This window comes from Calliphora vicina, chromosome 4 (assembly GCF_958450345.1).
Source record: "Calliphora vicina chromosome 4, idCalVici1.1, whole genome shotgun sequence".
Taxonomy (NCBI): domain Eukaryota; kingdom Metazoa; phylum Arthropoda; class Insecta; order Diptera; family Calliphoridae; genus Calliphora; species Calliphora vicina.
In genome coordinates, this window is record NC_088783.1 from 6,596,203 (window position 1) to 6,615,772 (window position 19,570).

The 19,570-nt window shown below is 30.5% G+C and overlaps 1 protein-coding gene across 2 annotated transcripts in view; it reads right to left on the minus strand.

The window, feature by feature from the left end:
* The window catches only part of LOC135956364 (hsc70-interacting protein 1-like), a 33,297-nt gene extending 27,352 nt beyond the window's left edge, over window positions 1–5,945 (minus strand). Inside the window, exons 1-3 of one of the 2 annotated variants that reach the window (XM_065506822.1) lie at window positions 5,552–5,945; window positions 5,261–5,397; window positions 122–2,276 (exon numbers count right to left, since the gene is read on the minus strand). In XM_065506822.1, the coding sequence (XP_065362894.1) occupies window positions 127–2,276; window positions 5,261–5,397; window positions 5,552–5,721 (2,457 nt within the window). In that variant the 5' untranslated portion in view covers window positions 5,722–5,945 and the 3' untranslated portion in view covers window positions 122–126. Of the gene's footprint in view, window positions 1–121; window positions 2,277–5,260; window positions 5,398–5,551 lie in introns of those variants that run through there. The other variant, XM_065506823.1, reaches the window with a different exon arrangement.
* Window positions 5,946–19,570: the final 13,625 nt, after the last annotated feature.

Here is a 19,570-nt window from a genome sequence, read left to right on the forward strand (position 1 = left end):
ATATTTTCAATAGAAATAACCATTCATTTAAACAAACTACTAACAGAGTTAACTATTTTGAATTATTTTTATTATTGTAAAAAACAAAAAAAAATCATCTTAAATTTAATTGAAAGCCATATTAAACTAAAACATTCTAAACATGTTAATGGGATCTTGAGATCCATAAAGAGCAGAATTTAATTCAGTTCTCACCACTGCAAGTGTTGCTGATTGATTTGCAGTGGATTTTAGTGGTATTAAAGTAGTAGGATTAAGAATATTTAATGCATGTTGCGCAGCAGCACTTCCAGATGCAAACGGATTAGACACCATAGATGTATTTTCCGATACATCGACGGGGGAATTTTGTTGGCTGGTACTTAAAATTTGTGCTGGATTAATTGATCGTAAATCTAGCTTATTGCCTTTGCTATCAATCCAACAGCCGCCAGGCTCTTCACCCGTGTAATGGGATATATTAGGATTTGCTTTTAGAAAACCACCACCCTTTTTGGGATGTGGATTCGCAAGGAATAGTAGATGGGAATGGGCATGGAACGTTTTGTAATAGTAGTGCATGGAAACATACTCTTTATTTTCTGCCAAACTTTTCTCTTTATATGCTTCATACATTTTCTTTATGGTCAGAGAATGGTGCAGATATTTGGTTTTGGTTTTTTTATTTGGTATCCAAAGGGGATATGAATCGATGTGATCAAATACCGTTTGTCTACGTGCTTCGGATATTTTATTGGGAGCCATGTGTGCTCCGCGTCTATCAGTGCCTGTGTAATAGCCAGTTGTTTTATCGGCAAACTCTATGGCATTCTTGATGAAATAACGATTAATACACAGAGTTTTGGCATAAAAATCTTTACAAACTCTCAAGTTTTCTCCACGCATGCCGCCAGAGCGCAAAAAAAATCGCGTTTGATAGGATCGGGGAGGACGGTTTGTTTTACGAAATTCAGTTGTCGTTTGTGTTTCAATGTCTTTTATTTCCATATTTGCCAAAATGAAATCTTTGCGTCTCTTATAGTCCATAGACCAGAAAAAGTCGCAAATTTGTTTTCGTTCTTCCTCGCTGAATTTTGTATGACATTTGTGTATGCAGCGCAGAGCACACCTGATGGGTTTTGGAAAATGTTCAGGCTCTGGATCTCCGGGTTTACGGCGCATACGTTTGATATTTTCATTTTTGTCGGGAGAGGAATTATTATCTTTTGGCTTTTGTATTTTGTTCGCTTTTGTATCCAGAGTGATTAAATTGCCAGTTTCTGGATCTAAAATTTGTAGGGGCTCTTTGCATTTGTTTTTTTCCTTGGCCAATCTCATTTGAGTGAGCAAATGTAAATCTTTTTCGATTTCCAATACTGTACCATCATTGGCTTTTTTAATGAAGTGATTAGTGGTGCACAGGGTGGCTTCAAAGAATTTTCGACAAACTCGTATAAGGCCGGCACTGTTTTCCGGAGCTGTTTCTTCACAGCCAATTTCATAAGGCTTGAGATAATAACAGCAGTTATTGCCACGAATTCGATGGCCTTTCACACGTACCATGCGTGTCAAACGTCTGGCTCTAATGTGTTTTCGTATAAAGGCCAATCTATCATCTTTGCTTAGATTCCAATAATAATCACAAGTATTCTTACGCTGTTCCTCGGTAAATTTCTCGGTACAATGTTGCTTACATATTTCACGACATACTACGCTGCGTGGAGCTTTGATCTTTTCATCATCGAGCTCTTGTATTTTCTTACGAGGTCGGCCCTTACGTCGTGCCAGCACTATCAAAGGTTCATCTTCATCCTCTTCAATTTCATTGTCATCATATTCTTCATCTTCCTCCTCCTCCTCCTCACCATCACTTCTTTCCTCTTTGCTGCCAAACCAGTCATGTTCATAATTATAATCATGGTCATCATCATCATCAAAATCTTCCATTTCCTCTACTTCACAATTATAGTCGATACTGTCATTTTGATTCTCATCGCCCAGTTCACATTTGATTTCCAGTTTTGCCGTGTACAAGGGATCATTGGGATCATTATTTTCCAATTTTTCTTCCTGTTCATCATAACCACACAATTCCTCTTCTTTTTTAATAATCTGATTTTTGTTAATTTTTGCTGAACGTTTTCTTGGATTCAATGATAGTTTTAGTTTGGTTTTCTGTTTGCTTGCTTGCTTTTTTGTGGATTTTCTACTTGTTTTTAGTTTCTTAGTTTTAACAATTTTTGGCGGCTTCTCGTCCAGATATAGAATGTTCGGTTCTAATACAGTCATGTTGTTGGCTGCAAACATATGGCAAAAAGCACATTATCAAAATTTCGGAGATATTTATATTTGAAAATATTTGTTTTTTTTTTTAGTTTTTGTTTTATTTATTTGTTTAACATTTTAATTTGTTGCTCAATACAAACGTTTGCTAATTATATTTTGCCAAGAGCTTTCTTTAATTTAATTAATATGTACAAACTAAATTTAATTATTTTTCTTTTCATTAGTTTGGAAAAAAAGTACATACTTCCTTAAATAAATATTATTTATGTATAAGAAAATACATTAAACCTATGTAATGTGTCAATTTTCAATAAAATCATAGGTTCTCCATATTCAGCTTGTAATCAAATAAATTGTCATTGATGTTAGATAAATAACAACGCAAATTTACTTTCAAGATATTCTTTTTTTTAATTAGAAATAAAATTCAAATATTTTATTTATGTGTCATGTAAATTTAATATATAATGTTGGGGAATAAACAACTATTTTAACACAAAATCTTTTGGGATTATAAATAACAGATTGAATGTCCAAGTTATTATGAAAACTGATTTATCTATTTGTAAACTGCATTATCAATTGGGTAAAGTCTTTGCTAAGTTAGCTGATACATAAACCAAATCAATATGATTTTAACTCAAAGGAAAGGCAATTATTTTGATAGTGTTCTAAGTTCTACTTTAATCATTTTGAGATTAAGGGCAATGGAAAATTACATTCTGATTTTTTACACTTTTAAAAAAACAAGAAAAAAAATCAAAAATAAAAGTTGTATTTTTTTGGTGGAATTTTGTTGAAGTTTTTGTTGTGTAAAAGTGTAAAAAAATCAGAGTGTAATTTTCCATTTTTTTTTAAATGAATAATAACCTTATTGTTTTTATAAATTACAAAAATGTGTTTATTTTTTCATACATATGTTTTTAAAGTCACAATTTCAAATTTGGAAAGTAAAAAATTATTTTAATAAAGTCGAAAACGAAATTGATCATTTTGAAATTTATTCTATTCGACTATTCATATCAGAAATGTTGGCTCATTGCCGTTTGAGAGCAACTTTAGTGAGCAGAGACTTTAAATAAAATAATTAAAACGATAAAAATAAACACATATGGTCAATTTACAAGGTCTCCATCAGTCATATTGTTATAATGTCCTAATATTTCACGACTAGGCGGCTCGGCTTAACCGACTCTTATGCGTTCGGCGGAGGTCTCTGCTGATTGGCTACAATAACACAATAAACATAGCATACAGAGTGGTATTATCTTAGGAAATTTTTTGCTTGAAAAGCATTTCAAACCATTGTGAAATATTAGGACATTACCACAATATGACATTATAGGAGGGAGACCTTGTAATTGACCAATAATATTATAAGAAAGTGTGCCAAGTCCGCTAAAACATACAAAATAAATAATAGAAAATGAGCCAAGTCCCAAAAAAGTTTCCTAATTTTCCAACTTTTTCTTCTCCCGAGAAGAAATTAAAACATCTTTTCATTCCTGGGAATTTTCTAATTAAAAAATAACTATATTTGTTTGTACAATGTTATTCCAGCCTGTGTTTCTAATTTAATAATGGAATTTGATTGTTATTGTCACACTCGTAGTTTTAATCAGTATAACATCAATAAATTCTTTGTTTATTTAAGAAATTTGACAATTTCGACTATGTTAAGTCTATAACATGCTTAATTAGTTTCGAATTATACATTTTTCAAATCTGATTGTAGATAAACAAATTTAAACACCTTTAGGCACCTTAATAATTGCTTTAAGAACATACAACTTTAAATTTGATTCATTCTTAATTTAATAATCGAATTTTCCTATTGTGGCTTAAGTTGAGTAAGAAAAATTCGGTTATTTCAACCGTAATGCTTCTTTGCTAACTATCTATTGCTATAACCGAAACCATCAGTGGATATAATAGAATAATTAAATTAACAACAAATTTGACCATCGCAATGAATCATTTATTAAGTAGTAATTTATAACCGATTATGTCCAATAAGCTATGTTATTGAAAATAATAAATAAAATAAAAAATTCCCGAAAATTTTAAACAAATGTTCCCGTGTATTCCCGGGAAATTTTTCCTGCGTATTAACCTAAATTATAAGTCGCAAACGCACCTCTTCTGAACTGTGATTATTTATCAATTTAAATCGTATTAAATAGGTAATAAATCTACATTATCAGATTTCAAAAATATTTAAAACAAAGTACCTAGTTTTGAAAATGTTTTGTGTCGTGTAAAATTTATGAAATTTTGCAAATTAATCTAATGATTTTAGAAATGTTACAATTGATTTAAAAAGTAATTTTACTGCAATAACAAAAGTTTTGTGTTTAAAAACTAAAAACAAAACTGGTATTAAATATATAATATTAAAAACAGTGAAAATCCCAATTTTTAATGTTTCCTTTAGTTGTATAATTTTTAGAGTCAGCCTCCATAGCCGTGAAACTATTTCAGTGCATGGTGGTTATTATTCGATTCAAATGAAAAATTTTCGAAATACATTCAAATGAGAATGATTTCCTTTTCGTAACGAGTTATAAAATAAACCTGCGACATCTAATTTTTGTTTAAACTTATTTCCACTAAAAATATAGCAGCCTATTGTTATGTGATGCAAAAAAATACATCATGAAGCCACAATAATGATAATTAATAATCAATGGCTTAAACCAAACAAAATATTAGATAAATTTTAAACAATTTTAATATAATTTTTAAGATTAATGTGCTGTTTTTCTATTGCGAACGAGTACTTTGAGTGGAAGTTTAACATGTGTGTTGTTATTGTAACAAAAGCAAAATAAATATAAAATTTCCACTCAAAGCACTCCTTCGCTATAGAAAAACAGCACACAAAATGTATCAAACACTCAGTTTTTTTATGTATGTATATAATTTAGACTCCTGACAAATTCTAAAGTAAATCTTTCCCTATTTTAGACAAATTTAATTGATAATTTCAACATACCTTCCATATCTAATTCTACTTCGGACTCTTCTGATTCAGCATCCATTTCAGGAATTTCTTCTTCATCCACCTCGGCTTCGGCAGATGGAGGAGTACATTTACTTTCAGATTTCACATCGCCACCAAAGGGACATTTCCTATAAATTATAAATGTAAAACAAGCAAACATTAATTTTTTCCCAAACACACGCACACACACCCATTAACAAATACTATGATGTATGGATGTGTGTAGTATCTACGCATTGCATTTTGTGCTGTAGGTGTCTACTATAGAAATGAAAAACTTACGCTCCGGCCGGCATTTGGAATGTGCCTTCGGGCACTTTACCACCAAATTGTTCGATAAGCTTTTTGAAGAATTCCAATTGTGGCATATTTAGTATAGCAGGATTTGCTGCAACAAATTCCACAAACGATTTTAATTTACCCAAATCCTCTAAATCAAATGGGGCAGCCATGTTGTTTTTTTTTTGTGTATGGATTTTTCAACTTTAGCAGAAAATTGGGTTGAATTCCTCGTGTTTTAATTTTATTTAGAAGAAAAACACTTTATTGTTAAATGTTGCAATGTTAAAATAAGTAGAATTCACAAATTTTCAAAGTTATGGCAATTTAATTGAAAAATATTCCAGAGTTTTCTCCTTAATGTTCTAATGCCTTTTTTCTTCTACTATTGATTGGAATTTGTGCTGTGATGGTTATTTAGCGTTTTTGAAACCGGCAATGGGGAAAACACTATTTTAGCGATTTTTACAAGGTGAAAACAAAAAATTTATAAAAATAATTCCGATAAAATTAAATATATGAAAAGAAAGAAATAAAATACGATACCAACCACTAATTACATAAAATAACTTTTTAATTTATTAATTATTGACGATTTTAAAACTATTATAAAAATATGTGAGATTTTCAATGAGTCTTCTATTTAATAAATTATTAACTATTTAAAAAATAATTATTCCAATAAATATTACATATTTTTATTGTAATTATATATTTGTTATTATTTTTAATAACCATTTATTTAAAAGTTTATAAATATATATGATTCACACGTTTATTTTGAATGTATGTATAATATAAAAAAAAGTTAACAACACTTGAACTCTGTTGGCATTGCCAGCCTCAAAAAATAAATCATTAGTTGCAAGTTTTTTTTCAACTTACCAAACTTGGCAGCACTTTTGTTGTACAATTATGACATTTTCTATTTTAAATGTCATATTAACCGCTCAAAGCAGACAAAAATAAATATAAAAATTAAACTAATTGTAATTGCATAAAATATCAATCAATCCTTATTTATTTACAATTCCCTTGTTACATTTCAGTTAAGATACTACTATGTCTTCCTTAAACGATATCATTAAATTACAAAAGGAGAAGTTGGAAGATCTTCAGCGTGATACACAATTTTGCGTAAACAACTATGATTATCATCATAAAAACAATGAACATGAAATTATACAAAATCTCCAAGACATACTGAAGGAATCCTTTCAAGAGGGTGAAGAATTTCTTAGTCACATGAAATATATACGTTCCTCAATTAATACGGCCCGCAAAAAGTGCTCCGATATCGATGAATTGTTAGTAGGTTTGGGAGTAGATACTGAAATGTCCACAATGACAGATATTTGTCCCAGCGGTAGTCATAGCATTAACGAAGACCAAAAAACTGGTGAATATAATAGTGATGATGTACTAGAAGAAAATAAAGAGAATAAATATTAAAGCAAAGTATGTATTCATCAAATTATAATAAATGTTTTTAGTTATTTTGTATACATATCGTTACCTGAAATGCAAAAGGGCGTAACAACCAAAAAAAACAATTTTGTCCCTTTTCAAACTTTTACTTACTGATCATTGATTCCTAAAATTAACGTTATTCCAAGTTTAAATTAAAAAATTTCATTCGAAAAAAGATGTAGATTTTAATAAGTCTGCTATGCTGACCCTACATATTATACAGCGAGTGACAATACAATGGAAACATTTATTTGAAAATAATATTTACCAAATATAAATGTATATTTCTAAGTTAAATTCAAATTTATTAGGTTTTCTCTAAAAATATAGTAAATTTTAATTTATCGTTATACTTCTTATCATTGGCGCAACAATGGAAACTTTTAAACTTTAGCAAGAAAGAATACGTAAGAAAATGATGTAGAAAGCATCATACTTTCCATACTTTCAATATTTATTTTATTTTTATATCTTTTTGTATGTATTGTTACAATAAGTTTTATAAAAAGTTAGTAAATATGGCTATAGTCAAGATTCGTGAAAATTTAGAGTTAAAAAAAAGCGACCAAGAGTTGAAAACAAAGTAAGAAAAAATAAAATCACAATTAGGGTTTGGGGTTTCCCGGATACACCGAGGAAACTCTTTCGCTTTCCACAGATGTTGGTTTTATCGTCAGTAAAGCCTTATAAAGACAATCTAAATTTTTTTTCCGATTGGTATTTGCTTCAAATAAAGTTAATTCGCGTTTAAAAACACTTTCAGCTTTTGATTTTAAATGTTTAGGGTTTTCTTTTGCAATATTGATTGCATATTCTAATTTGTTTTTGAAATTTTGCTCCATTTGTATTTCGGAAACATCATCATTTACTCTTACAAGTGTGTATAAGATCAAACAGTATCAAATAAAATAGAACTAAAATATTTGTTTTGAATCATAGGTAAAATTACGTTAATTTTAAATTTCCCGTAACAAACCCTAATCACATTGTATATCTAAAGGAGTGGCCACTTAAAAACATTTTACGTATCGGCAAGCTCGAATATATTTCATTAAAAGCTCATTCAAACATATTTATGAAAAACGTTGATACCATTTTTAAAAATATTGATTTATTTTATAGAAAATTGTAGCATTCGACAATATTTCGTAAAAGATATAAAATAATTGCATACAGATAGACGCTTAAGAATTCATGAACTTTCACAAATAAAAATAAATTTAAGGAGACTTTTTCATATTAAATAAAAATTTAATGTAAACCGGTTTTTTTTGAAGACAAAAACCGGAACCGTTAAACTGGTTTGTTAAAAGACAATAATCAAATCCGGTTTTTTCAAAAACAGACTTTCGGTTAAACCGGAAACTGGGTTTTTAAATTTGCCGGTTTTTTTGGACACTTTACGTATAATTATCAGTGGTATGAAATAGGATTTTGTGTCTTTATACCCTACACCTTCTTGAGAAGGGTATATATTAGGGTAACCGTTTTTTTTTGCTAATGTCGGTTTCGGTGTTTTTGAAAAGCTCACATTTCGAATATCGAAGAAACTGGGGTTTTCTCCTCGAATAGCCGGTTTTATCTAAAAGTGTGTTTTTATGAGTTTTTGTGTATTAAAAACTTTAAAAAATATTCAAAATCCAAAAAAATAAAACGAATACTTCAACTATTTTAGAAGACTTTTTATATTTAGAAAATGTCACAAGTGATCTGGAAATGCTCTCAATGCTTTTTTTCTATATGTCCTACAAATACACCAAGTAAAATATAATTTTCAATTACATATTTATAGAAACAAAAAAAAATCGATATACTCCAAAGCATTTAAACTGTGTTTTACTTATTCCGAAGGGATTATTTTACCTTCATAAGGTCTTAAAATTTACTGACGTTAACGATCTTCGGGTCAAATTTGACCCAAATAGAAAATAGATTTTTTTTTAAAAAAAGCTAATATAGTTATTGACATTTGAAATGAAATAAAATTCATAAAATATGGCGTTTTAATATTTTTCCAAAAAAACCGGTTAACCGGTTATTATAAAAAAACCGAAACCGGTTTATTTTAAATTGCAATTTTTCGAAGAAACCGGAAACCGGTTTCTTAAAAATGTCAAAGAATCGATCACCCTAGTATATACACATCTGCTCAAAATAATAGATACACCAAAATTTATTTTTTAAAAACGAAAAAAAATAATGGTATATTGTAAAATTATAAAAAAAATTCAGTCGATTTTTATTTATAGTTAAAAGGAGAGTAAAAAACAAAAACAAAATATTTCATAATTAATAATAAATATTATAAAGTAAATTAAATTTCTTAAATTTCGAAAAATTTGGTGCTCATAATAAAAGATACATTTTTAAAAATTCTTATTAAACAAAAGCTAATAAATTTTATCTTAAAAAAATTAGTTTATTATTAAAGTAAAGCTAGTATCCAGTATATCCACCTTTGTTTTGTAAAACTTTCTCCACTCTTCTGGGCATACTGGATATCAAGTTCTGACACTTCTCCAATGGAATCTCGTACCATATTTTTTGCGTATTCTCCCATAAATCGTCTTTATTTTTGAAAACTTCCTTCGAAAGCCTTATCTTTAATTCACTCCACAAGTTTTCTATTGGGTTTAAATCAGGGGATTGGCTGGGCCAGCTTAAAACAGGTACGTTATTCTCCAAGAACCAGTTTTTAACTAATCTTGAACTATGTTTTGGGTCGTTGTCCTGCTGGAATGTCCATATTAATGGCATATTTTCCGATGCATATGGAAGCATTACGTTTTCCAATATGTCTCTATACCCACTAGCATTCATGGTATCTTCTATTCGGAATATCGGACCAACACCATTCCATGAAAAGCAACCCCAAACCATTATGTTTCCCCCGCCATGTTTTACCGTCTTTTTTGTAAATTTAACGTGTAATTCTTTTCCTTTTGGTCGGCGTACATTTGTTTGGCAGTCGTTTCCAAACAAATTTATTTTTGTTTCGTCGCTCCATAAAATATTTCTCCATTTTTTTTCGCCTTCACACCCGGACCATTGTAAGTGCTCTTTAGCAAATTCTAATCTTGTCTTGATATTTTTTTGGCGCATTAGTGGCACTTTTCTGGCAATTCTTCCCGGCAATTTATCTTGTAAAAGACGACGACGAACTGTTTGTGGACTGATTTCGTTACATAGCTCCGCAGAAATAGCTTTCGATGATATGAAAGGGTCTTTTTTAACCATAAGGACGATCCGCCTATCTGTTTCTGGACTGGTTTTCTTTGGTCTACCGCGAGTTTCTCTTTTTTGTTTTTTAGATAAAGCATTTTGGACAAAATGTAAAGATCTTCCTATGCTCTTAGCTATTTCCCGTAATGATTTTCCTTGATTTCTCATCGTTTGAACAATTTTTTTCTCATTTTCGGTACAATGATGATTTCGTCCCATTTTCTTCAAAAGAGTCCTATTTTTTATAAAATTGTTGCTAAAATTTAAATTATACTTACTGTTTCACGTAAATAGGAACAAAAAATTGCACAAAAAAAGAATTGTATATAAACAAATTACAAATTACTGATGTGTATCTATTTTTATGAGCAAATAATTTTTTGTAATTCAAATAAATTCGTTTTTAAAAATCAACATGAAAGCAAATAGTTGCCAGATTTTTGACTGACATGACATTGCGAGATAGAAATTTTAATAATATGATGTATTCTTAACGCTTGCGAGGAAATTTTCAATGTTACCGCCATTTAAATTTTTTCCAATTAGGTGTATCTATTATTTTGAGCAGATGTGTATATATTCTGGATCCTTATAGATAGCGGAGTCGATTAAGCCATGTCCGTCTGTCTGTTGAAATCAACTTTCCGAAACCCCCAAATAACTTACATACACGATTCATACATCAATGTCTTCGGAATTCTTCTGGCTCGGAATACATGGTTCCAAACTATATTTACCAACTATACATTTTTTTTAATATTTCTGAACTTTGATGGAAAATAAAAAAAAAACTATCAATTTGTATATTTGCCATATTTTCAAATTCATTGAAATTTCCCGTTCATGCCACATTTTTTGCTATAGGTAAAATTTAGAAAAAAGACATGCATCCAATAATGACATATGACAGTGAAAAAACCAAGCAAAAAATCTTTTTCCAAAAAAAAATTTGTTTTAATCTTTTCTGGAATAATTTTAAAAAATATTTTATTTTATTTCCCATAAAATAGATTTTTCCAGATATTTCAACTTTGCTAAGTAGGCACCTGAAGAGTTCAAATGTTATGAATTTTGCAACGAAAAAACTCAAATGGCGTCAATGTGCGACGTATATAAGACCATATTAAGTTGGACCTACAATGGGTCAAAATCGGGAAAAATTTTTTTAAACCCGATTTTTTTCACAAAAAAAAAAATTAAAACCCAAAACAATTGACCGTGAAATATATGGTCAATTGTCATAATGTCCTAATATTTCACGACTCGGCGGCTCACCAATTTTTGGAAAATTTAAGAAATTATAAGGGGTACGTACTATTATCTGGGTGACTGTAGTTCTGACAAGTACCCAAAACAATGTAGTAGTCGAGGGACCCAAGCACTACTGTTTAGGTATATGAAATAAAACCAATGTTTTCATATTGAGTTTAGCAATAAAAAAACACATTAATTTCAACAGCAAATACCTATGTATTTAATTTCATAATGAATGTTAAACATTTCTGTCCAAAAACAACAACAACAAAAAAACGGGATAAAATCGTGTACATGACTAAAGAGGCATAAACAACAGCAAGATGTACAGAAAAATTAAGAAGCAACAGTAGAAATTCAAATAATAACAAAAAAAATTAACCACAAACAAAAAAACACAGCTACAAATGCCAGAACACACAAATTCGCAATAATCCAAAAGTTTTGCATCATTTCTTTTCTCCTCGAATGCTGACAGGGTGACATTGACTGGCCTCCTTACTTTACCCCCAAACAAGAATAGAGCAAAAAAAAAAACAAGTTTACTCATTAAACACATGCATACGTATGTACATGACAACAAAAAACAAGCAAATGTATTAAAAGGTATGACTTGACTACCTACGCGAGTACACAAACTTACTTATATATAGAAATTCCTTTAAATACACATTATTCATACGTACATATGTACGTTCTCATTCTCTTTGTTTTTGTTGTTGCTTTATATGGCATTATGTACATAAATACTAGTATTTTATGTACACTGACTGAATTGTTGTTGTTATTGTAGACGAGCCCAGTTTTAGTTGTTTTTAATCGTCTATACTCACTGGAACACTGTTATACTGTTATATTAACCATAAAGCTCATTTATATACATACAAACATATGTACATACACATTTTAATACTCAACTTTTTTTTTTAAATTTCCAATAAAGGAAGTTTTATTTTTCTTTCATACACTTTTCTCTTTGCTTCTTGCTATTCTGTGGTATTCAAAAATTTGTTATTCTGCCTCTCATTTTGGAATAACGTAAAATATCCTTTTTCTTTTCCAAATTTAAAAATGTTATACAATCAACCATTTAAATATACATATGTATGTATGTAATATGTTTAAACACACTTATGGGGACCCATTCAGCTTTTTCTTGAATTCTTTTTTTCTATGTGCTTTTATGCCTGCCATACTGGCATTAATGACCGCTAAAGATTCTACAGAAGAGAGCAAGAACAAAAAGGACACCGTCAAGGGCAAACGTACGATTTGAACAAGAGTGAGAAGAGTGTGAGTAAATAAATGGAAACCGAACGAAATCCTTAAACGTGTCTATACTATAAAATGAAAATTTTGTTAAGCGCGTGTTGTTTATCGGTTGGTGATGTCTTCTTCAGTGAGGGCAAGGAAGTGTAAAGTTGCGTTTAATGTTTGGTTTATGTTGTTACTGGGCATATGTACGTGTCACTTTAAACATTTAACCAATAATCTAACTAAATACAGATTGTCTAATCGCAAGTGTTGGTAGTTTGTTTAACAAAAAATATTACATACTAAATAAAGTTTGTTTTTTTTTTTGTTTAATTATGGATTTTATTGATTTGAAATGCTATTGTTTTAATGTGACGTATTAACCCTGGAGGCTTGTGCATGGCCAGTAAACAAAAAAACAGAAACGTGTATCGAAAAAGCTTTTTACTATCAAGATAGTAAACAAATTTCGGAAGGCTATTTTTAACCATTATTTTAGACAATTAAACGAATACTCCGCATTTTCAAGTATTTTTGTGTTTATGACTCACAAAGTTCATAAATAATTATTAAATTCGACTATAATGTTTTTATAAACAACGTTTGTAAACTAATCCACCTTTGAAATTAAAAAGATTTAAATTAGAAACGCAGTGTATTAATTTTAGGTTTGACAATTCCAGGACAATATTTCAAAGTGCCAGGAAAAATTTTTTGACTATTGCAGCCGGCTCTTAATTTTGCAAAGGGAAATGTTGTCCTAGGTACAACACTGTTCGATATCGTAGAGGACAACTGTCCTAAACCGCATGGTAGTCTTAATAGTCATTCTGTCAACGCTATTGAGGAACACTCAATTTGCAAATTCCTGTACATAGACTGCAGAGATCAAAGCACAAACCCCTTGCTCGAGAGCTGGGGCTATCTAATCCCTGTCACCCATAGCTAGCTAGTCAACTAACAAGAACAGGACAATTATCAAAGCAGCAATATCCGGCCTGGTAATCCAGTCCGTTATATGCTCTCTGACTTCAAAAGTTCCCAGTCGATAAAAGTCAAAGTCAGCAGTACGATCTCAGTACATAACACACACTTTTGACCTCGACCGAGAACCAAGCCCAACGACCAGTACATCACGAATGCTAAAACCCCAATACGTTTCCTGAGCACAACGCTGGTTGCTATCTGCTACTTTCAGTGGCTCTGTTGTATTCAGCAACAGCACTTTTGGTACATTTAGTGTCCCGAACATCAGTAAGTACTTTAACCAACGATCTTCTTCCCGCTTTGGGTTTTAACCACAACCACAGCGTGCTCACCGAAGCGACCTCACCAACGATCCTACAGGACTAAAAGTCTTGGGACCAAAGGATCCCCGCTGTACTAGATAAGACTCTAGTCAGCTGCGAATTTAATTAGATTAAATTCTCACCTGGAATGAGGTCCTGAGCACCTCGGAGCCTCGGTTTCGCTCCATAATTCCCCTTGAAGCATAACATCAAGATGTGGAGCGTCCTCAAGGAGGATCGTAGAGGACACTAGTACATAGTCGCCGCTTAACCACCGTTAAGTATTACCATGCAGGGAGGGATTTGGGATATATTACCAGACACTTACTTCTTCTCCTCTGTTCTTTTTGTGGGAGCTCCCAAAGTACCGATTTTGTGAAGTTACATATGTAATTTAAATTTTCTACTGATATCAGCATAATCTGGGTCACATTCAGCGGATTCATATGAACCCTCACTTTCTCTTCAAGCTTTCTTTTCTCATTAATAAATCGTTGACTATTGAAAAATACATGTTTTGCATCCTCGTTCACATTATTATAACAGTACGGATAACTTTCATATCCAAACCGGTGCAAATATGATTTAAAGCCGAATCATTTCTCGTGTCCACCTTACGTCGCTAGATGTTAACCATCGTCTTTGCTATTCAGCTCTGCTTACACTTCTCGCCAGTTGCCGAGCAATAAATAGCGTCATCCAAATATTTTCGTGATGTAAATACTTTGTCTGCTTTCATAGCCTGTAGGATATCACTGACGCCACTTCATCTGACACAGTCCTAAAGTCGCAACAGAATCAAAGAACTGACAATCTGTTCACAGAAGCTATCTTATTCCTGATTATTAGTCCCATTGAGTCTAGCCACGTACTGACCTAGTGGACTCTACTGTTTGTTACAGTTAACTATTAGATCCAAGTCATCGACAAATGGTGATATCGTCCAAGAGCTTTTGAGGGTTTTGAGTTGGAGATAACTTCATATCAAAACCATCATAACTTCACTGGGATTAAAAGAGCAGAGCGATTACTGCGTAAGGAATATATTCGAAATTGTGTGCTAAATACATTGTAGTTCGAAACGAGATCTTTTCGAATTGAATTAGAAAGTAACATCCCACTGCTCAGAATTTCAGCAGAGCAAGATGTATTATGAATTGCCCGCAGAATTGTATTGTGCATCTCATTTGCATTTTTTATTAAACGCAATATCAGCGATGATCTTATTTTCATTTGTACCAGTCAGAATCTTAATAGGAGACCACAGCTTTTTAGAGCCTACTAATTTACAATGTCATTATTCTCTACAAAGTGGTTTGATTTAAGGGCATATTTGGCTTGACAGGTGGGAATGTCTGGGAAGCTTGAGCATCTAACATTTACTCTTGTAGAGAAGACCTCATTAATTGTACCGAATTCGTCTATCTGGACAGTCCGCGGATGTGGAAGATTTAGAACAACAATATCTCCAGTATTTATGCTCATAACGTCCAGGAATGAGTCGTGAGTGGGGGGAAAGGGGCGATATTATCAATGTATAATTGAAGTTTCGCTTTATTACAATTACGAGTTCACCACCATGGTCACATTCTCTATTCCTCCGAACGTTGTTGTTTTCACTGGAAGAGTCTACAATTAATCTCGATCTGCAATCACTTATGATCTTAATACGCAGTGGCCTCCGAGAAATTACATATTCAGAATATTTGTCAATTGGGATCTTTTGTAATTCCTCTGACAAAAGGTTCACAAATGTATGACTTAAAAAATAATTCGCTTAAGAATCTTCATTAAGATTAGTTTTTGTAAGTACATCAATATTCTTCTTAAAAATACCAAAGTAATCAATAATTGATAAACATTACCAACGTCGCTTACGTCGAGACAATTAAATACCTGGAAAAAATAAAAGTAAATGATTGATTAAGTACTTATTGTACAAATAATATTGAAACACCAATAGACATCTAATTACGTACTCATACCTTACGTACGGAGAATAAGGTTTCACTAAAATATACATATGGGGAATTTCATGTCAAGTGAACCAACTTTTGAAATCGATGTCTTCCGATCGGGATGAAATTTGCACCAAGGTTAGCTCTATTGGATAGTAACTCAGACACAATTTTTCAACAACATCGGTCGAGAACTCTCTGAGTTATAGGGGGTAAAATTTTGACAATTTGGTCAAACAGGGGTTTTTTCTTATCCATGTAACTTATTACCTATTGTTCTTAGCAAAATGTGTCCCAAATAGTATAGATAGCTATTTCTTCGATCTTTCGAAAAAAAATATTTAAAAAAAAAATAAAAAATTTTTAATATTTTTTTTCCGAAATCAAAAACTTTTTTTTTTTTTTTTTTAAATTTTTTCTCTTTTTTTTTTTTTTTTTTTTTTTTCTTAAAATAAAGTTTAGATATTTTCCTTGAACACCTACTTGGTCGCTTAGTGGGATGCGAGTGGGATATCTATCAAAATAAATATTTTGTAACTCAAAACATAACATTTTTGACTTTTTTTGCAAAATCAAAAACTTTGTTGACTTTTTTTTTTCAAAATGGACCCTTTTTTAATCTTTTTTTTTAGGTCAAACAAAAGCTTAGATATTATCCTTGAAGACCCTTTTGGTCGCTTAGTGGGATGCGAGTGGGATATCTATCAAAATAAATATTTTTTAACTCAAGACTTACAATTTTTGACTTTTTTTTTTGCAAATACGATTTTTTTTCCAAATGGGCCCTTTTTTTAAAATTTTTTTTTTGTAGTCAAAAGAAAGCTTAGGTCCATTCCTTTAAGATATTTTTAGTCCCTTAGTGGGATGCGAGTGGGATATCTATCAAAATAAATATTTTGTAACGCAAGACATACAATTTTTTAATTTTTTTTTGCAAAATCAAAATTTTTTTCCAATATGGGCCCTTTTTTAATTTTTTTTTTTGCTCAAAAGAAAGCCTAGGTCCATTCCTTTAAGATATTTTTAGTCCCTTAGTGGGATGCGAGTGGGATATCTATCAAAATAAATATTTTGTAACAATTTTTTAATTTTTTTTTGCAAAATCGAAATTTTTTTCCAATATGGGACTTTTTTTTAAAAATTTTTTTTTGCTCAAAAGAAAGCTTAGGTCTTTTCCTTTAAGACCTATTTTGTCACTTAGGAAGATGTGAGTAGGATATCTATTAAAATAAAAATGTTGTAACTCAAGACATTCAATTATTGACTTTTTTTTTGCAAATTCGAATTTTTTTTCAAAATGGGCCCTTTTTTAAAAATTTTTTTTTAGTCAAAAGAAAGCTTAGGTCCATTCCTTTAAGATATTTTAGGTCCCTTAGTGGGATACGAGTGGGATATCTATCAAAATAAATATTTTGTAACTCAAGATATACAATTTTTGATTTTTTGGCAAAATCAAAAACTTTTTTGACTTTTTTTTAATTTTTTTTTTTTGCTATAAAGAAAGCTTAGGCCTATTCCTTTAAGATGGTTTTGATCGCTTAGTGGGATGCGAGTGGGATATATATCAAAATAAATGTTTTGTAACTCAAGACATACAATTTTTGTGTTAAAACATTTATTTTGATAGATATCCCACTCGCATCTCACTAAGGGACTAAAAATATCTTAAAGGAAAAATATCTAGGCTTTCTTTTGAGCAAAAAAAAAAATTAAAAAAGGGCCCATATTGGAAAAAAATTTTGATTTTGCAAAAAAAAATTAAAAAATTGTATGTCTTGCGTTACAAAATATTTATTTTGATAGATATCCCACTCGCATCCCACTAAGGGACTAAAAATATCTTAAAGGAATGGACCTAAGCTTTCTTTTGACTACAAAAAAAATTTTAAAAAAAGGGCCCATTTGGAAAAAAAATCGTATTTGCAAAAAAAAAAGTCAAAAATTGTAAGTCTTGAGTTAAAAAATATTTATTTTGATAGATATCCCACTCGCATCCCACTAAGCGACCAAAAGGGTCTTCAAGGATAATATCTAAGCTTTTGTTTGACCTAAAAAAAAAGATTAAAAAAGGGTCCATTTTGAAAAAAAAAAGTCAACAAAGTTTTTGATTTTGCAAAAAAAGTCAAAAATGTTATGTTTTGAGTTACAAAATATTTATTTTGATAGATATCCCACTCGCATCCCACTAAGCGACCAAGTAGGTGTTCAAGGAAAATATCTAAACTTTATTTTAAGAAAAAAAAAAAAAAAAAAAAAAAAAAAAAAATTTTAAAAAAAAGTCAAAAAAGTTTTTGATTTCGGAAAAAAAATATTAAAAAATTTTTATTTTTTTTTTTAAATATTTTTTTTCGAAAGATCGAAGAAATAGCTATCTATACTATTTGGGACACATTTTGTTAAGAACAATAGGTAATAAGTTACATGGATAAGAAAAAACCCCTGTTTGACCAAATTGTCAAAATTTTACCCCCTATAACTCAGAGAGTTCTCGACCGATGTTGTTGAAAAATTGTGTCTGAGTTACTATCCAATAGAGCTAACCTTGGTGCAAATTTCATCCCGATCGGAAGACATCGATTTCAAAAGTTGGTTCACTTGACATGAAATGCCCCATATATAAAAAAAAACTTACAGCAAATACGTAGATTTCTTTTCCACTCAGAAAAAAAAGAAGAAAACTAATAATAATTATCAGCTAGATAAGATTAAATTGCAACAAAACTAAAACAGATACAAAATAATTGCAATAATAAATATGTATATACTATATACATATGTTATTAGATAAATAAATGTAGGTACATAGATATAATAAATTTGTAATTTTCTAACGATTAGATCATATTAACTCAAGTGGAAAAGTGTCTTGTTTTGCTGTTAAAAACGTCATCTTTTGAATAGCGTCGATATTCCTAATTTTCAGTATTGTGGATTTGCAATTTTTGTATAAAAAGCTAACCACAATAATTGTTTACAACCGTTTTGCCCCTCTCTTTTGTTGTTATTGTTATTATTTTTCTAACAAAAAATTAAATAAAATCTAGATAAAAAATCTATGTATCTGTATCTGTATATATATTTTTTTTATTATTATAGTGTTTGTTTTTTTTATGTAATTGGTGGCTAGTTGTTTTGCCACATGTTAACCCCAATTTGACTCTTTTTTTTATTATTTGTTTGTGCTCATAATTTCAATTTCATTTTTATTTCATTCTATTCGTTCTTTTCAAATTTGTTCACATTGAATAAAGGTCATATAACTTTCCATTTTAACTTCAACGATGTAGAACAACTAGAACTTGAAAGTTTTTATTGACCAAAAAAATATATAATAAAAATAAATAATAGAGTTGGTATAATTATAGTACTAGTGTCAAAGGTCATTAACTATTATCATTCGCTATTCATAGGGAAGGTTTAACTTTTGTTAATCTTCATTACTTGTTTCATTAGACAGACAGCCGCATTATTTCAAATCTCATGGGTGCAAGTATATACATTAGAGTGCTCCAAGATTGTATGGACGATAAAAATTTTCTAGGTACAGGCCGTCTCCCCCCCTCTAGAATGGTTCT